Below are 16,150 nucleotides of genomic sequence, written 5' to 3' on the forward strand. Positions count from 1 at the left end.
ACTACATTTATTTCAGAAGCATTTTGGCTGTAGAGCAGTGTAATTAAGCAATCAATTTGCAAGCATCTAGAAGATAAGGTGATAAGTAACCGTCAGCATGGATTTGTCAAGAACAAATCGTGTCAAACCAACCTGATAGCTTTTTTTGACAGGGTAACAAGCCAGGGGAGGGAGGGGTGTAGATGTGGTATATCTTGACTTTACTTAAGCTTTTGATAATATCTCGCATGACCTTCTCATAAACTAGGGAAATGCAGTCTAGATGGTGCTACTATAAGGTGGGTAAAACTGGTTGGAAAACCGTTCCCAGGGAGTAGTCATCAGTGTTTCACGGTCATGCTGAAAGGGCATAATGAGTGGGGGGGGGTCAATTCTGGGTCTGGTTCTGTTCAATATCTTCATCAGTGATTTAGGTAATGTCATAGAGAGTACACTTATAAAGTTTGCAGATGATATCAAGCTGGGAGGGGTTGCAAGTGCTTTGGAGGATAGGATTAAAATTCAAAATGATCTGGACAAACTGTAGAAATGGTCTGAAGTAAATAGGATGAAATTCAATAAGGACAAATGCAAAGTACTCCATTTAGGAAGGAACAATAAGTTGCACACATACAAAATTGGAAATGACTGCCTAGGAAGGAGTACTGTGGAAATGGATCTGGGGGTCATAGTGGATCACAAGCTAAATATGAGTCAACAGTGTAACACTGTTGCAAAAAAAAAGCGAACATCATTCTGGGATGTATTAGCAGGAGTATTGTAAGCAAGATATGAGAAGTAATTCTTCTTCTCTAATCCACGCTGATTAGGCCTCAACTGGAGTATTGTGTCCAGTTCTGGGTGCCATATTTCAGGAAGGATTGGAGAGAGTCCAGAGAAGAGCAACAAAAATGATTAAAGGTCTAGAAAACATGACCTATGAGGGAAGATTGAAAAAACTGGGTTTGTTTAGTCTGGAAAAGAGAAGACTGAGAGGGGACATAAGTTTTCAAGTACATACAAGGTTATTACAAGGAGGAGGAAGACAAATTCTTTTTCTTAACCTCTGAGGATAGTACAAGAAGCAATGGGCTTAAATTGCAGCAAGGGAGGTTTAGGTTGGACATTTAGGAAAAACTTCCTAACTGTCAGGTTGGTTAAGCACTGGAATAAATTGCCTAGGGAAGTTGTGGAATCTCCATCATTGGAGATTTTTAAGAGCAGGTTAGACAAATACCTGTCAGGAATGGTCTAGATAATTAGTCCTGCCATGAGTGCAGATGACCTCTCAAGGTCCCTTCCAGTTCTATGATCCCAGGATCAGGTACAGAGGCATCTCGATCTGGTCTCCTGTCGTGACCTGGGACTGTTAATAAACATGACAAAGTCAACTTTATCCCCAGTGCAGCACATAGAATTAATTGGAATGTTCCTAGACTCTACTCGTGCCAGAGCCTTTCTCCCTGAGGCTCAGTTCCAAGCCATGGCGGATTTAATCGCGTACATGCAAGCCCACCCTCCCAGTATTGCTCACATGGGCCTGCGATTATTGGGACACACGGTGGCCTGCACTTACACGGTCCAGCACGCACGAGTCCGCCTCAGCTCCCTGCAGACGTGGTTGGCATTGGTCTACATCCCCAACAGCCACAGCATGGACTGGGTGGTCCGGATTCTGGACTGTGGACTGTTGTCACTCACCTTGTGGTAGGATCCTACATCGGTGTTGGCAGGAGTCCCCTTTGCCGCTCCTTCCCCATCAGTAACACTCATCTCCGATGCATCGGAGCTGGGGTGGGGAGCCCATCTGATCGTTGGTCAGCATGCAAGGTCGTTGGTCCAGTCACAATCTATTCCTCCATATCAATGTCAGGGAGCTCAGAGCGATTCACCTGGCCTGCCAAGCCTTCCTACCTCACATAGTAAGCAAAGTGGTCCAGGTCCTAATGGACAACACAGCAACTATGTTCTATATCAACAAGCAGAGCGGGGCCAGATCATCTTCCCTGTGCCAGGAAGCCTTCAGGCTCTGGGACCTCCATCTCGTAGCCGCTCACCTTTCTGGGGTCAAGAACGCTTTGGCAGATCGCCTCAGCAGGACCTTCTCATCTCGCCACAAGTGGTTCCTCCATCCGGAAGTGGTCAGCTTCATCTTCTGCAAGTGGGGAATTCCCCAGGTGGACCTGTTTGTGTCCGGACAGAACAGGAAATGCCACATTTTCTGCTCGATTCGGGGGATCGACAGGGACTCCCTGTTGGATGCCTTTCTGCTCCCAGGGTCGGAGGCTGTTTTACGCCTTCCCCCCAGTTCCATTAATTCAGAGTTCTCATGAAGATCAAGCAGGACAGAGTGAATGACTGGTTCAGCACACTGCTGGACTTCTCGGTGGCCGCTCCGTTACAGCTGCCGCTCCGACTGGACCTGCTGTCCCAAAACCACAGCAGTCTGCCTCCGAACCTGGAGGCTCTGCACCTGACAGCTTGGCTGCTGCATCGTTGAATGCGCAGGAATGGCAGTGCTTGGTCAATGCCCAACAGGTACTGTTGGGCAATAGAAAGCCCTCTACCAGAGCGACCTACCTGGCCAAATGGAAGTGGTTCGCCTGCTGGACCTCGGATAAAGGCATTTGGCCCAAGCAAGCATCACTTCAGTTAATCCTGGATAACCTTCTGCATCTCAAGCTCCAAGGTCTGTCCCTTTCATCTATTAAGGACCACTTAACTGCTAACTCGGCCTTCCATCCACTGCTCAAGGGTAGGTCAGTTTTCGCCCAGGACATAAGTCAGGTTCCTCGAAGGCCTCAAGCGCCTTTACCCGCACATCAAGGACCCCGTTCCTCCATGGGACCTGAATCTGGTGCTGTTGTGGCTCATTGGTTCCCTTTTTGAGCCTCTGGCTTTCTGCTCTCTCCTTTTCCTGTCCTGTTCCTGGTTGCAGTAACATCTGCCCGCTGGGTCTCCAAGATGAGGGCGCTCACCATGGAACTGCCCTATGCGGTCTTTTACAAAGACAAAGTCCAGATGAGGCCACATCCGGCCTTCCTGCCCAAGGTGGTCTCTCAGTTTCATAAGAGCCAGGACATTTTCTTACCTGTCTTTTTTCCAAAGCCGCATAAGTTGGAGGAGGGAGCCTAGGCTGCATTCCCTAAATGTCTGGAGGGCGTTAGCCTTCTACATTGAAAGGACCAACCCATTCCACAAGTTAATGGAATTGTTCGTCGCAGTGGCCAACAGGATGAAAGGTCGCCCAGTGTCTGCTCAAAGACTTTCTTCTTGGATCACCACCTGCATTCGCTACTGCTATGATCAGGCAAAGGTGTAACCCCCGTCAATTGTAACAGAGCACTCGACCAGGGTGCAGGCCTCTTTGGCAGCCTTTCTCGCCCAAGTGCCTATCCAGGACATCTGTAGAGCGGCCACCTGGTTGTCTGTCCATACATTCACATCCTACTACCCACTTACCCAGCAGGCTCGGGACAATGCTGACTTCGGTAGAGCAGTACTACAAGATGCCAAACTCTGAACTTCAAGCCCACCTCCGAGGATACTGCTTGTGAGACACCTAAAATGGAATTGACATGAGCAAGCACTTGAAGAAAAACCGGTTACCTACCTTTTGTAACTGTTGTTCTTTGAGATGTGTTGCTCATATCCATTACATTACCCACTCTCTTACCCCTCTGTCGGAGTTCTGGCAAGAAGGAAATGAGAGGGTGTTGGGTCGTCGGCTCCTAATATACTACCGCATGAGCGCGGCACTCAAGGGGGCACCACAGCCAACCCTATGGATACCGCTATGGCAAAAGTCTCCAACAACTGTGCATGTGGACACGCACAAACCTAGGATGGAATGGACATGAGCAACACATCCTGAATAACAGTTACAAAAGGTAGGTGACCGTTTTTTCCTTCCTGGTAAGTTCAGTGCACTAAAGTTATGGGGCAAACTGGCAACCGTTAAAATAACCAAGAAAATTATGCTGTCCAAAATGGAAGCACACAAATGAATAACTAGATTAGGAGGCAGTTTGGCATAGTGAATGGTGCACTGGGTCAGAAGACCTAGATTCTGTTCTCAGTTCTATCATTGACCTGCTGTGACCTTGGAAAAGTTACTTCATTTCTCTAGATTGCGGTTTAACCTTCCATTCTTTGTCTTGTCTGTTTAGATTGTAAAATCATTGGGCAGGGACTGTTTCCCACTGTGTGTATGTATGGTGCTTAGCACAATGGAGCCCCAATCTAAGTTATTTACTGAAGTGCTCACAATGTGCTAGGTGCTTTCTGAATTCTCAAGGACAGTCCCTGCTTAGTGAGACACATAATCCAAGGATAAAGTAGACAGAGGTTAGGAAAGGATACAAGAACAATAAGAAAATTATATGCAATTTACATGCAAGTCAATTCAATTCACTATAAACATCATGGTGGAAGTGGTTCTTTTAGAGGGACTTAAACAAGGACAGGAGAGGCTGAGGGTGTGATGGGTTGGATCACAGAAACCCCCTTGGGGCTGCCAACTGATGTGCCAAGACTACTTCTGCCCCTGCTTTCCTGCCCTGGCAGCTTGGGACTTCAGTGCCCTGCCTTGGTTGAGCTAGACCTGCCAGCCTGCTGCAAACCCAGACCCAGGTCTGAACCACGTCCCCTAGCAGCTGTAGGCTTAATTGAAAACAGCTTAAGCTGTAGGCTTAATTGAAAGCAACTGTCTCTAACACTCAGATGCCTAGCTCCCAATGGGGTCCAAACCCCAAATAAATCAGTTTTACCCTGTATAAGGCGTAATACCCCCCCCCACCCCCGGTATTAATACATACTCTGGGTTAATTGATAAATAAAAAGTTATTTTATTAAATATAAAAAGTAGGATTTAAGTGGTTCCAAGTGATAACAGACAGAACAAAGTAAATTACTAAACAAAATAAAATAAAACATGCAGGTCTAAACCTAATACAGTAAGAAAACTGAATACAGATAAACCCCACCCTCAAATGTTTCAATAAGCTTCTATCACCAACTGGATGCCTTCCTAGTCTGGGCACAATCCTTTCCCCTGCTACAGCCCTTGTTCCCACTCAGGTGGTAGCTAGGGGATTTCTCATAATGGCCGCCCAATTTGTTCTGTTCCACCCACTTATATATCTTTTGTAAAAGGCAGGAATCCTTTGTCCCTCTGGGTTCCCACCCCTCCTTCTCAATGGAAATGCACCAGGTTAAAGATGGATTCCAGTTCAGGTGACATGACCACATATCACTGTAAGACTTCATTACCCACTTGCTAGCACACACGTATACAAGAAGACTTCCAAGTAAAACAGCAATCTACAGTCAATTGTCCTGGTTAATGGGAGCCATTAAGATTCCAAACCACCATTAATGGCCCACACTTTGCATAACTACAATAGGACCTCAGAGTTATATTTCATATTTTTCGTTTCAGATACAAGTGATACATTTATACAAATAGGATGACCACACTCAGTAGATTATAAGCTTTGTAATGATACCTTACAAGAGACCTTTTGCATGAAGCATATTTTAGTTACATTATATTCACACTCATCAGCATACTTTCATAAAATCATATAGAATGCAACATCACAAAGGGAACTGGGCTTGTTTAGTCTGCAGAAGAGAAGAGTGAGGGGAGATTTGATAGTAGCCTTCAACTCCTTGAAAGGGGGTTCCAAAGAGGATGGAGTTCGGCTGTTCTCAGTGGTGGCAGATGACAGAACAAGGAGCAGTGGTCTCAAGTTGCCGTTGCGGAGGTCTAGGTTGGATATCAGGAAAAACTATTTCACTAGGAGGGTGGTGAAGCACTGGAATGGGTTACGTAGGGAGGTGGTGGAATCTCTATCCTTAGAGGTTTTTAAGGCCCAGCTTGACAAAGCCCTGGCTGGGATGATTTAGTTGGGGTTGGTCATGCTTTGAGCAGGGGGTTGGATTAGGTGACCTCCTGAGGTCTTTTCCAACCCTAATCTTCTTTGATAGGATAGGAGCTTTGTGGAGAGCCTACCATGCTGAGGGAGCTGTGTGGAAGATTTGTAGGTGGTTATGTAAGAATCTGCCAGACAAGGCTGGGAGCATTGGTAAAGCAGAGAGAAGGGGAGCAACATGAACCTTGATTAGGGAAAGGCAGAGTTGAGCTTTGAGGGGGATGGTAAGTTTAAATTTGAGATTTGTGGATGAGGAGCCAGTAAAGGGGTTTTGAAGGAGTCACCACTTTCGCAAGACTATGATAAATTTTGTACAAAGTATGCCTTGTGAGGTGTCATTTGAAAACTCATCTACTGAGCATTATTGTCCTGATAAAATGTGTGTAGCAACATTGTATGTAAAGTTATAAGATTTTACTGTACGACATTGCTGACACATGCTCCAAGTTTAGAAAAGCATCCCAAACCAGTTTCCTCGGAAACAAAAGGTTAGCCAGTACCTCAGCCAGGTGTCAACACAATCAAGTGTACTATTACCGGGTTGAGTGGCCATTCTTTGGCAGGAAGAAGGATGTGAGCGAGACATTTACCTCTTGGCAGACAGAGGGCAGGGCTACACTTGCAGATGTAGAGCTCTGTCAGTTAAACCCGCCTTCGTAGAGCGCAGTAGGGAAAACGCTGCAGTCTGTCCACGCTGACAGCTTCAAGCGCACTGGCATGGCCACATTTGCGGCACTTGCAGCCGCATTGGGAGTGGTGCATTATGGGCAGCTATCCCAGATGCAAGTGACTGCAACGTGCTTTTCAAATCGGGGGGTGGGGGGGAGTGTGACAGGGAATGTGTTGTGGGTATGTGGGGGGAGAGAGAGTGGGGTTTTGGGGTGCTGAGTGTTTCAGCATGCTGTCTTGTAAGTTCAGACCCTCCCTCCCCCCCGCCTCTCTCTCACTCACTCAAAGCAAACAGTAAATGTTTGCTTTTTCTCGGAGCTGATAAGCAGCCGGCTTCTCCGAAACGGAGCTTTGAAAGGGCATTTCCGCATTCCTGTAGCCGATTTCACAACAATGACGAGAGTGGCCACTTGACTTAAGGGGATTATGGGACATTTCCAGAGGCTGATCACAGTGCAGTAACACAACACCTCGTTCACACTGGCGCCGTGGCGCTCCAGCAGGGGCACAGCAAACGTTATTCCACTCACTGAGGTGGAATACCAGAAGCGCTGTAGCCGTGGAGTCAGAGCACTCTGCGTGCCTTGCCAGTGTGGACGGGGAGTGAGCTAGGGCACCCTGGGCTGTTTTAGTGCGCTGTAAGTCGCAAGTGTAGCCAAGGCCAGACTTGCTGTCGCCTGAACCGCAGTTGGAAATGATTCTCGAAGAAGAATAATGCTATAAGAAGGGAGAACAGAGGACACAAATCACCTCTCTCTCCTCACGGCATCAATAACGTTTGAAAGACAAAGGAAGCATCATTGAACTGGTGGAGTGGCCCTGACTGAAGGAGTTGAGCCAGTAAAACCATGGTGGTAAGAAAATCTTTGCTTTGAATTCATTTAGCTTGCTAAGTTAGCTATTAGTTTGCATTTTACCTTTTATTTCTTTGTAAACAATTCTGACTTTTATGCCTCATTACTAGTAATCATTTAAAATCTATCTTTCTGTAGTTAATAAACGTGTTTTATTATTTACCTGAGCCAGTGAGTTTGGACTGAAATGTTTGGAACCCTCCATTTGAGATAACAAGATTTCTGCATATCATTTTCTATAAATGAAATGATGGACTTGCTGGGAGCTTGTACTGCACAGAAGGAAAGAGCTGGGCAGTGCAAGATGCACATTTCTGGGGACAAGTCCGGGACTGAGAATTTGCTGGCTTTGCTCTGAAATATAATTCAGGAGTGGCTGGCTAGAAGCACTCATATATTCAGCTAGGAGTGATTTTGCATGTTGGAGGTTGTGTGAGAGCAGACCAGGAGTGGTTGTTCTCACAGTAAAGCAGTGTAAAAGGCACCCCAGGTTGGAGAGTTGAGGGGACACAGGTGTCCATCAGTCCAGATTGTACCCTGGGGAATGTCACAGTGACATGATCAGATTGATGGTCATAGAAGATGTCTTTGGCTGCATTTCATTTGGATTTAAGAGGAAGAAAGCATTAATTTGGAGTCCAGAGAGGAGGATGAAATAGTAAAGGGAGAGATACATGGGGCTGAATATGAGAGTTGGCTGTAGAGATAAAAAGGATGGATCTTGGCAACAATGAGGAGGTAGAATCAACAGTTTGGATATGGCCAGGATATGTTGGGCAAAAAATCAAAATAACTTTGAGATTGGAAACCTTAGGTAGAATTGACAGTGATTAAGAAGGAGAGGAGTGGAGAGAGTTTGGGAGGGAAGAGCAGTTCTGTCTTGGCCATCTGCAATTTAAGATAACAAGAAAACCAAAAGGAGATGTTGGGAGAAAAGCAGAGATTTGTAGGATTAGCTGGAAGAGACAGGTCAGTGGTAGAGGAATAGCTTTGCAAGTCATCTGCATAGAAATGATAGCTGAAGCCTTGTGAGCTGATGATCACCCAGTGGAAAGTGCGAAAAGCAAAGAAAGGGCCAAGGACAGAGCCCTCGGAGTGAGGGGGGTGAGGAGGATCCACCAAAAGAGAGAGAGGAGGAAAAACCAGGAGGAGACAATGGGTAAAACTTTCAAAAGCACCTAGGTCACATTTTTAAAAAGCCTGAGGCACTTAGGAGCAAGAGTCCCATTGCTTTCAATAAGTTTTAGACTCCTTAAGTACTCAGTTTCTTTTGAAAACAGGACTTAGGCTCAGAAGTTGCTTAGGTGCTTCTGAAAAATTTACCCAGTGTCTCAAAACCCCAGCAAGGGTATGATGTCAAGATGGATCTACTGTGTTAAAAGCAGCAAAGAGGCTGAGGATGGAGTAAAAGGCCCTGAGATTTGGCTAGGAAATAGTCATGGGAGCTGCTTCAGTAGAGTGGAGAGGTCAGAAGCCAGATTGCAGGGGATCCAAGGTGGTGCTTAGGGAGTGAATGCTTTGATTTTACACTGCACATTCAAAGCTTAGAGGTAAAGGGGAGGGGGAGGTAGGTATCCAGAGAGGCATATCAGAGTGAGGGATAGCTTTTTGAGGTTAGGGAAAAGCAGGACAGACTTATACTGTGAGGGTCAGGGATGGGGTGAGCCTGGGGGCAGTGGAAGTATTTGTCCAGTTCTGGCATCAGCATTTCAGAAAGGATATTGCAAAATTGGGAAGGGTTCAGAAAAGAGCCATAAGAAGATTTATGGTCTGAACACCAGCCTTACAATGAGAGACTAAAGCTCAGTTTATTCGGTTTATCAAAGGGAAGGCTAACAATGGTTTAACCATGGGCTAGAAGTACTTACTTGGGGAGCAGATTTCTGATGAGAGGGCTGTTTAGCAGACAAAGACATAACAATATCCCATGGCTGGAAGCTGAAGCTAGATACAACTCTACCCCGATATAATGCTGTCCTCGGGAGCCAAAAAAATCTTACCGCATTATAGGTGAAACCGCATTATATAGAACTTGCTTTGACCCACCGGAGCGGGCAGTCCCGCCCCCCCGGAGCGCTGCTTTACCGCGTTATATCCGAATTCGTGTTATATCGGGTCGCATTATATCGGGGTACAGGTGTAGTATCAAACTAAACATAAGGTTCACATTTTTGTCAGTGAGGGTAACTAACCATTGGAACAACTTACCTAGAGATGCAGTGGATTCTCCATCACTTTAGATCTTTATATCAAAATTGGGTGTCTTTCTAAAAGATCTGCTCTAGCTCAGCCAGAAGTTTTTGCTTGATGTAGCAATCACTGGTTGAAATTCTATGGCTTGTGTTCTGCAGGAATTCAGACAAGATGATTATAATGATCCCTCTGTCCTTTAACACTTATTTTAAACAAAAAAGTACGGAGAGGAAAAGATATAGGATCACTGGGGCAGGTGGAGAGGTTAGGGTTGGAGAGAAGGCAAGAGACTACTGGGGCTGTGATGGAGAAGGAGGTGAAAGTGTTAGGAAGGGGGAAGGGCAACTTGTCCGGGCTCCCATTTGCAAAGGCTCCCAAGACAAGTGGTGGTGCGACTTGGCACACAGGGTTGCAGCGCCTCTCAGGTCTGGCTCGGTGGCCCTTCAGTCACAATGGAGGGGCAGCTGGGCTAAACCTGAATGATGCCATGACCCCACTTGCTGGGAGTAGGGACCTGAGCCCAGTCTTGCAGGACAGGAGCCAAGCTACTGCTGCAGGTTGAGTGTGTTGCAGACTCAATCTTCAACACCTCCACCCACCCCCCAAGACCCCTCCCCTCAATGGTCATTTTTTGGAAGGATAGGGGACTTCAGTTTCAGATTTTGTCCTGGGCCCCCAAAAACTTCTGCAACCTTGGCTGGTGCAGGACAAAATGAGGGGTGATCCCTGTGGACTGAATTTTCTTTTTGAAGAAGTATGCAAGTTCTTGTCACACAGGGCATGAGAGGAGGAAATTTGATTTGATTGACCCATTTGATATAACCGCTTATGTCAGTGAGCATGTGACTTTTGTGGGGTTGTTACTGTCTTGAAGTTATGAATAAATTGATGCTTTAGTTGTATGGCTAATTTATTACACCCACTATACCAGCGTTTATCAAACGGGGGGTGCCGACCTGAAAGGGGGTCACAAAACTGTTGTAGGATGGTTGCGAGAGTAGCGGCTGCTGGCTGGGCAGCCAGCTCTGAAGGCAGCACCACTGCCAGCAGCAGTGCAGAAGTTGGGATGGGATGGTATTGCTTCTGTGCAGCTGCCAGCAGAAGTATGGGGTGGCATGGTAGGGAAAAAAGATTGGAGAACACCTGTACTATACCCTTAGTGCTTTGAGAAGTTGGGGTCAAAAAATGTTTGTTTTTAATTTTTAACACATTAATCATTTTTGAAGAACATGAAAACATAGTGTAAAACAAATGTGTGCAGAGCCACCAGCCACTTCTACCTTATAGCCGTGGTCCTCTTCCTCCTACCCTGTTCCCTTTTGTTGTTGTCTTCTCTCATAACATCAAGACAGTTTATAGACTGTAAACTTCTGACCTGGGACTGTCTTATTTGTTTATCAAGCACCTCACACATTTTGGGCCCAATGTGCATAATAATCGGGCTTTTGAATGAGTAGACGGGTCAGAGGTTGGGACAATAGCTATGAAAAGGATTGGGAAACCTTAAACAATGTTTTTACCCCTAAATTGCTGTCTGAGAGGCATCTTCATCATACCACCTTGACCAAGTTGTTGGCCTCCCATGATTTTTAAGAGGGGGGGATTGACTCTTGGAATTGGGGCAAAGCAGGGGTAATGCGAGTCCTTTGTGATGGATGAAGCAGGGGAAGAAGCCAAGAAGGAGGAGCTCATGTCCCTGAATATCTGCAACTGGAGCTTCAGCCCTTTTCATGAGCTCAATAAGCGGGTGTACGTGGAATATTTTTTCATTTTTGAGTTTATGTACAACTATAGTGAACTGAACTTTGAAATAAAGCCTGTAAACTGAATAAAGTTATATTTGGTTCATGAATTTTGGATTATGTATAGGACAGAGGGAGACTCATGCGCTACATTTTTCCTCCTCAGCTCTGTAGCGTTGTGTAAACTCCTCCAGTATGGTATCAACAGTGATGACAAGCGCCTGCAGGACATTAGGGTGAAGGGTGAAGAAATATTCAATATGGATGAGGGAATACGCACAAGATCCAAATCAGCCAAAAGTAAGTAATCAAATTGCTCTAACAGGGTTGGGTCTATAAATATTACCTTGTGGCACACTTGGAAAGCCTCTAAAAGATTTTCTAGGTCTCCTGCAGTTTTGTTGGGTATGTTGCTGTATAGAAAACAGACATTTTTTTATTGGAACTTGCCCAAAGTTAGCAAGATTAATATACCTATTAATTGCTTACCAAATTCTTGTTTGGGTTTGGGAACATTGTTCTTACACTTCTAATTTAAGATTAGGGGCAATTAGAAGGCTCATGAGGTATGGAGCCCTTCACTGCTATGTCACTAGATCAAATTCATTCCTAGCTGAAGGACCTAAAATTGATACCGTCGGGGTGCTTGGTAACCTCTGTGAAATGAGCTTTCAGTGGACAATATTGGTAATCACAGTAGAGGAAATGAAGGACTGACTTGCCCAATGAGACTGAAGTTACCACCACTAGGTGGTAGAGGATACTTTACATCAGGGGCATGGCTCATGGGAGTGGGGGGGGCAGTTTAGTAGAAACTTGCACTATGGTCATGCTCTCCCTAAAGGACTTCAGTCTCTAGTGTGTTCAGCCCACCATCTTTAATCAGCATTACATTTCATTTAAAATAAGTGTTTCTCCTGATAGGTTGGGAACCCACTGGCCTAGACTATTTACCATTGTGGGCTGCATGTGCAGCTCTCTGTGTTGTGTGGGCTGCATCCACACAGTATATATACTACCTCTGCGGCCCTGAGGATGTCACATGGGCTGCAGCTGTGTGCTAATTGGGCCCTGCGGGCTAAGAACCACTGGTCTAGGCTTTTTGGTGTGTTTCCTTTGTAGAGATCTGTAGTAGTAATTGTATTGTGATAGGCCCTAGTGGCCCCTGCACTCAGTTGGGGGAGGGCACTACACACCCATGAAAAAATGTTCTCTGCCCTGCAGAGCTCTCTAGCTAAGACTTCAGTCCTGCACCTTATTGTTCTGGGCCCAAGGATCTGCTCACAGGTGACAGGATTGAGATCTTAGAAAGTAATAGGTGGAGTGCATTGGGGAATACAGGATGTAGGCAGCAGTTGCAACACACTTGCTGTCTCGTCACTGAAAAAAGATACAGGAACTTTGTCTGGATAAACACTTTATCACAGAGAATAACTGCCACCACTTCTTTGTTTCACAAGATCTTAGTTTCTTTGAGAGGAAATGAGATACTAGTTTACCATCTCTGTGTAACATACATTTACTCAGTCTCACTAGGGTTGTCACTCTGAAATGTCTCATCTGGGGCACTAAAACTTAATATTTAACTCCAAGTGTACTCGTTTTATTGAGAAGTTTTATTGTACCTTCTCCCCTCACTCAAAGGCACTCCCCCTCTGTCTGCCAGTCACTTTGCTAGCCCCACAGTATAACTCTGATTGAGACATTGGGCAACAGGCATTAACATCGGTGCATAATAAATAAATAGCATTGGATTGAGATGACAATAGAGCTGGCTTCAGCTACAGGAAAGGAAAGGAATTGTGTGACGAACTGGGACTGTTCTTAATGTGGTCTTTGAATGCTGAGTGGGGAGTGTGGTTAGGACGGTCTGCATTGGGGGATGGGAGACTGGCCTTGAGGGAAGATACCTGAGCATGTAACGTGAGAACCCAGGAGGGGGCTGGGGCCAGGTGACACCTCTGCCCGGGAAACTGAACAAAGGCTGGGGGAGGAGCCGGGGGAGGCTGGGGGAGAGATGCTGGAGGGAGTGGAGGTTTTCAGGAGCTGGCTGGTAATGGAGGGAGCACAGACGGGGCTCTGCCCCCCCCCCCGATGGGGCTGTGGTGCCCCTGGGACCCCAAGATGGACCTAACTGAGGGAGGGGTCCTGTTGTCTGTGCCTGCAAGACCTGTCTTGGACTGTGTTCCTGTCATCTAAATAAACCTTCTGCTTTACTGGCTGGCTGAGAGTCATGGTGAATCGCAGGAAGCCGGGGGTGCAGAGCCTTGTATCCCCTCACACTCCGTGACAACTGGTGGTAACAGTGGGATCTACTGCACCCCATGGACGGCGCTTCCTGCAGTAAGTGACTGGGGAGCAGTAACACGAAGGGTGATTGACGGGGTCCAGGCGTGCTGAAGAGTCAGAGAGAGACGGTTTCAGGGGGCGATTCACCCCTAGGCGTGTGTAACCAGAGAGAAGGACTTTTGCAGTAACAGGGTCCCCCGGGGGATCGCAGCGAGCGGTCCCAGGGGCGGAGGAGTCTGCAGCTCGACCCTGGCAGAGAGGTGGTGACCTTGAGAAGGGCTGGCACACTAGGGGTCTCCCTGGAAACTGTGGGGAGCGGTTAGCACCTAGGCCTGTGAGTGGCCAGCAGGAAGATGTATGCCAAGCGGCTTAAGAGCGACCTGGTGGAGCTGTGCAAGTGGAGGGGGCTGCGCGGTGGGAGGCTCACCAAAGAACAGTTCATTGCCCAGGTAGAGGAAGGATATCGCTTGAAGGAACTGATCCCTGTCTCTGAGGGAAGCAGCCTGGCAGATGCAGCGCAGGCACCAGTGTCTGTCCCAGCTGGGAGTGGTCAGCCGGCTGCTGAGGGCTTCCCGAGACCCCTCCTTCCTATGCCTAGAGGAAGGGTGGGGAGGAGTCCAGCAAATACCGAGGGCACCGTGACCCTCCCGGCCAGCAGGGGATCCTCCCGGCGACGCTCGGCGTCCGTGGAGCAGAAGCGGCTGGAATGGGAGAAAGAGCTAAAACTGAGAGAGCTGGCAGATCATGAACAACAGAGACAGCATGAACGGGAGGAAAAAGAGAAACAGAGTCAGCATGAAGAGAGACAGCATCAGCATGAACTGGAGCTGGCGAGGCTGAGGGGCGGCGAGCCCCCGGCTGCGGTGAGTGAGGGGGGGACCCAGGACTGCACGGAGCTTTGATAGGTGCATCCTGGCCCAACGTAAGGAGTGGGAGGACATGGATGACTTCCTGGATGCCTTTGAGATGGCCTGCGAGCTGCACCAGGTTGATCCTGTGGACAGACTCCGGGTTCTCGTCCCCTTACTGGACCCCAAAGCCGTGGCATTGTACCACCAACTGGAAGAGGCGGAGAAAGGGGACTACGAACTATTCAAAAAGGCCCTGCTTACGTGAGTTTGGGCTGACTCCTGAGATGTACCGGGAAAGGTTCCGGAGTCAGGATAAAACCCCTGAGATCTCATATCTGCAACTAGCCGTCTGCATGGAGGGATACGCCAGCAAGTGGGCAGATGGGGCCTAGACGAAGGAGGACCTGGTTAAACTGCTGGTACTGGAGCAGCTGTATGAGCAGTGCCCATCCGACCTGAGGCTGTGGTTGAGGGGCAAAAAGCCAGAGAACCTGCGACACGCAGGGCAGCTGGCCGATGAGTTTGTGAAGAGCCGGTCAGGGGGTGGCAGGGAGGAGTCCCAAAGTAATAGGCCCACCGCGATGCAGAGAGAGAGTCACCCTGGGACCTCCCAAAGGGGGAATATGGAGAACCCCCTCCCAAGGGGAACATCCGGCGTCATGGACAACCCACCGGTTCGAGGGGACCAGGGCACTGAAGTGACGCTGGCCCGGCCCGAGGTGGTAGCTCCAGATCAGGTGATGCCCAACACCTATCTAACCCTGACAGGGGTCGGCAAAACCCCATTCAAGGTGCCCGTGGCGAGGGTACACCTGAAGTGGGGGGCCAAAGAGGGCCCCAAAGAAGTGGGGGTGCACCACCATTTGCCCACTGAGGTGCTAATGTGGGGGGGACCTTGAGGACTGGCCAAGCAACTCCCAGGGTGCCCTGGTCGCGACCCATAGCCAGAGCCGGCGAAGGGCACTGCGCCCTGACAACGGGGAGGGTGCCATGCCCGAGGCGCAGGACCCTAACCTGGTGGGGAGGGAACGCCCAGGGACACAGCTCAGGGAGGCTGGGGCTTCAGGGACACAGCTCAGGGAGGCTGGGGCTTCAGACCCAGCTGGCGAAAGAGAGCAGGTGGCCATCCCTGTCCCAGCTGCTGAGTTCCAGGCCGAGGTGCAGAAAGATCCCTCCTTGCGGAAGATAAGGGACCTGGCCGACCTCAGTGTGGTACCGACCATGGGGAGAGGTGGCCGGCAAAGGTTCCTGTGGGAGAAGGGGTTCCTGTACCGAGATTGGGCTCCCCCAGGGAAAATGGAGTCAGGGGGGATCAAGAGGCAGCTGGTGGTACCCCGGAAGTATCGCCGCCAGCTGCTGTACCGGGCCCATGACATTCCCCTCTCAGGGCACCAGGGAACCTGGCGTACCCAACAGAGGCTGCTACGGCACTTTTACTGGCCTGGGGTCTTTATTACCGTCCGACAGTACTGCCGATCCTGTGACCCCTGTCAGAGGGTGAGGAAGGCCCGGGACAAGGGGAAAATGGCTTTAGGACCCTTGCCCATCATAGAGGAGCCTTTCCAGAGGGTGGCCAAGGTCAAAAGGGGTCAAAAGACCCCAGCCCAGTTTGAACCCCAGGGGTATTGGGGGCACGG

The 16,150-nt window shown here is 48.3% G+C and overlaps 1 protein-coding gene across 4 annotated transcripts in view; it reads left to right on the top strand.

The window, feature by feature from the left end:
• The window catches only part of IPO9 (importin 9), a 195,336-nt gene that overhangs the window by 156,835 nt on the left and 22,351 nt on the right, over positions 1-16,150 (top strand). For all 4 annotated transcript variants that reach the window (XM_024192875.2, XM_024192880.2, XM_024192896.1 and 1 more), the window contains one exon: positions 11,540-11,673. In XM_024192875.2, the coding sequence (XP_024048643.1) occupies positions 11,540-11,673 (134 nt within the window). The remainder of the gene's footprint in view (positions 1-11,539; positions 11,674-16,150) is intronic.

This window comes from Terrapene carolina, unplaced genomic scaffold (genome assembly GCF_002925995.2).
Source record: "Terrapene carolina triunguis isolate 2854851 unplaced genomic scaffold, T_m_triunguis-2.0 Scaffold195, whole genome shotgun sequence".
NCBI lineage: Eukaryota > Metazoa > Chordata > Testudines > Emydidae > Terrapene > Terrapene triunguis.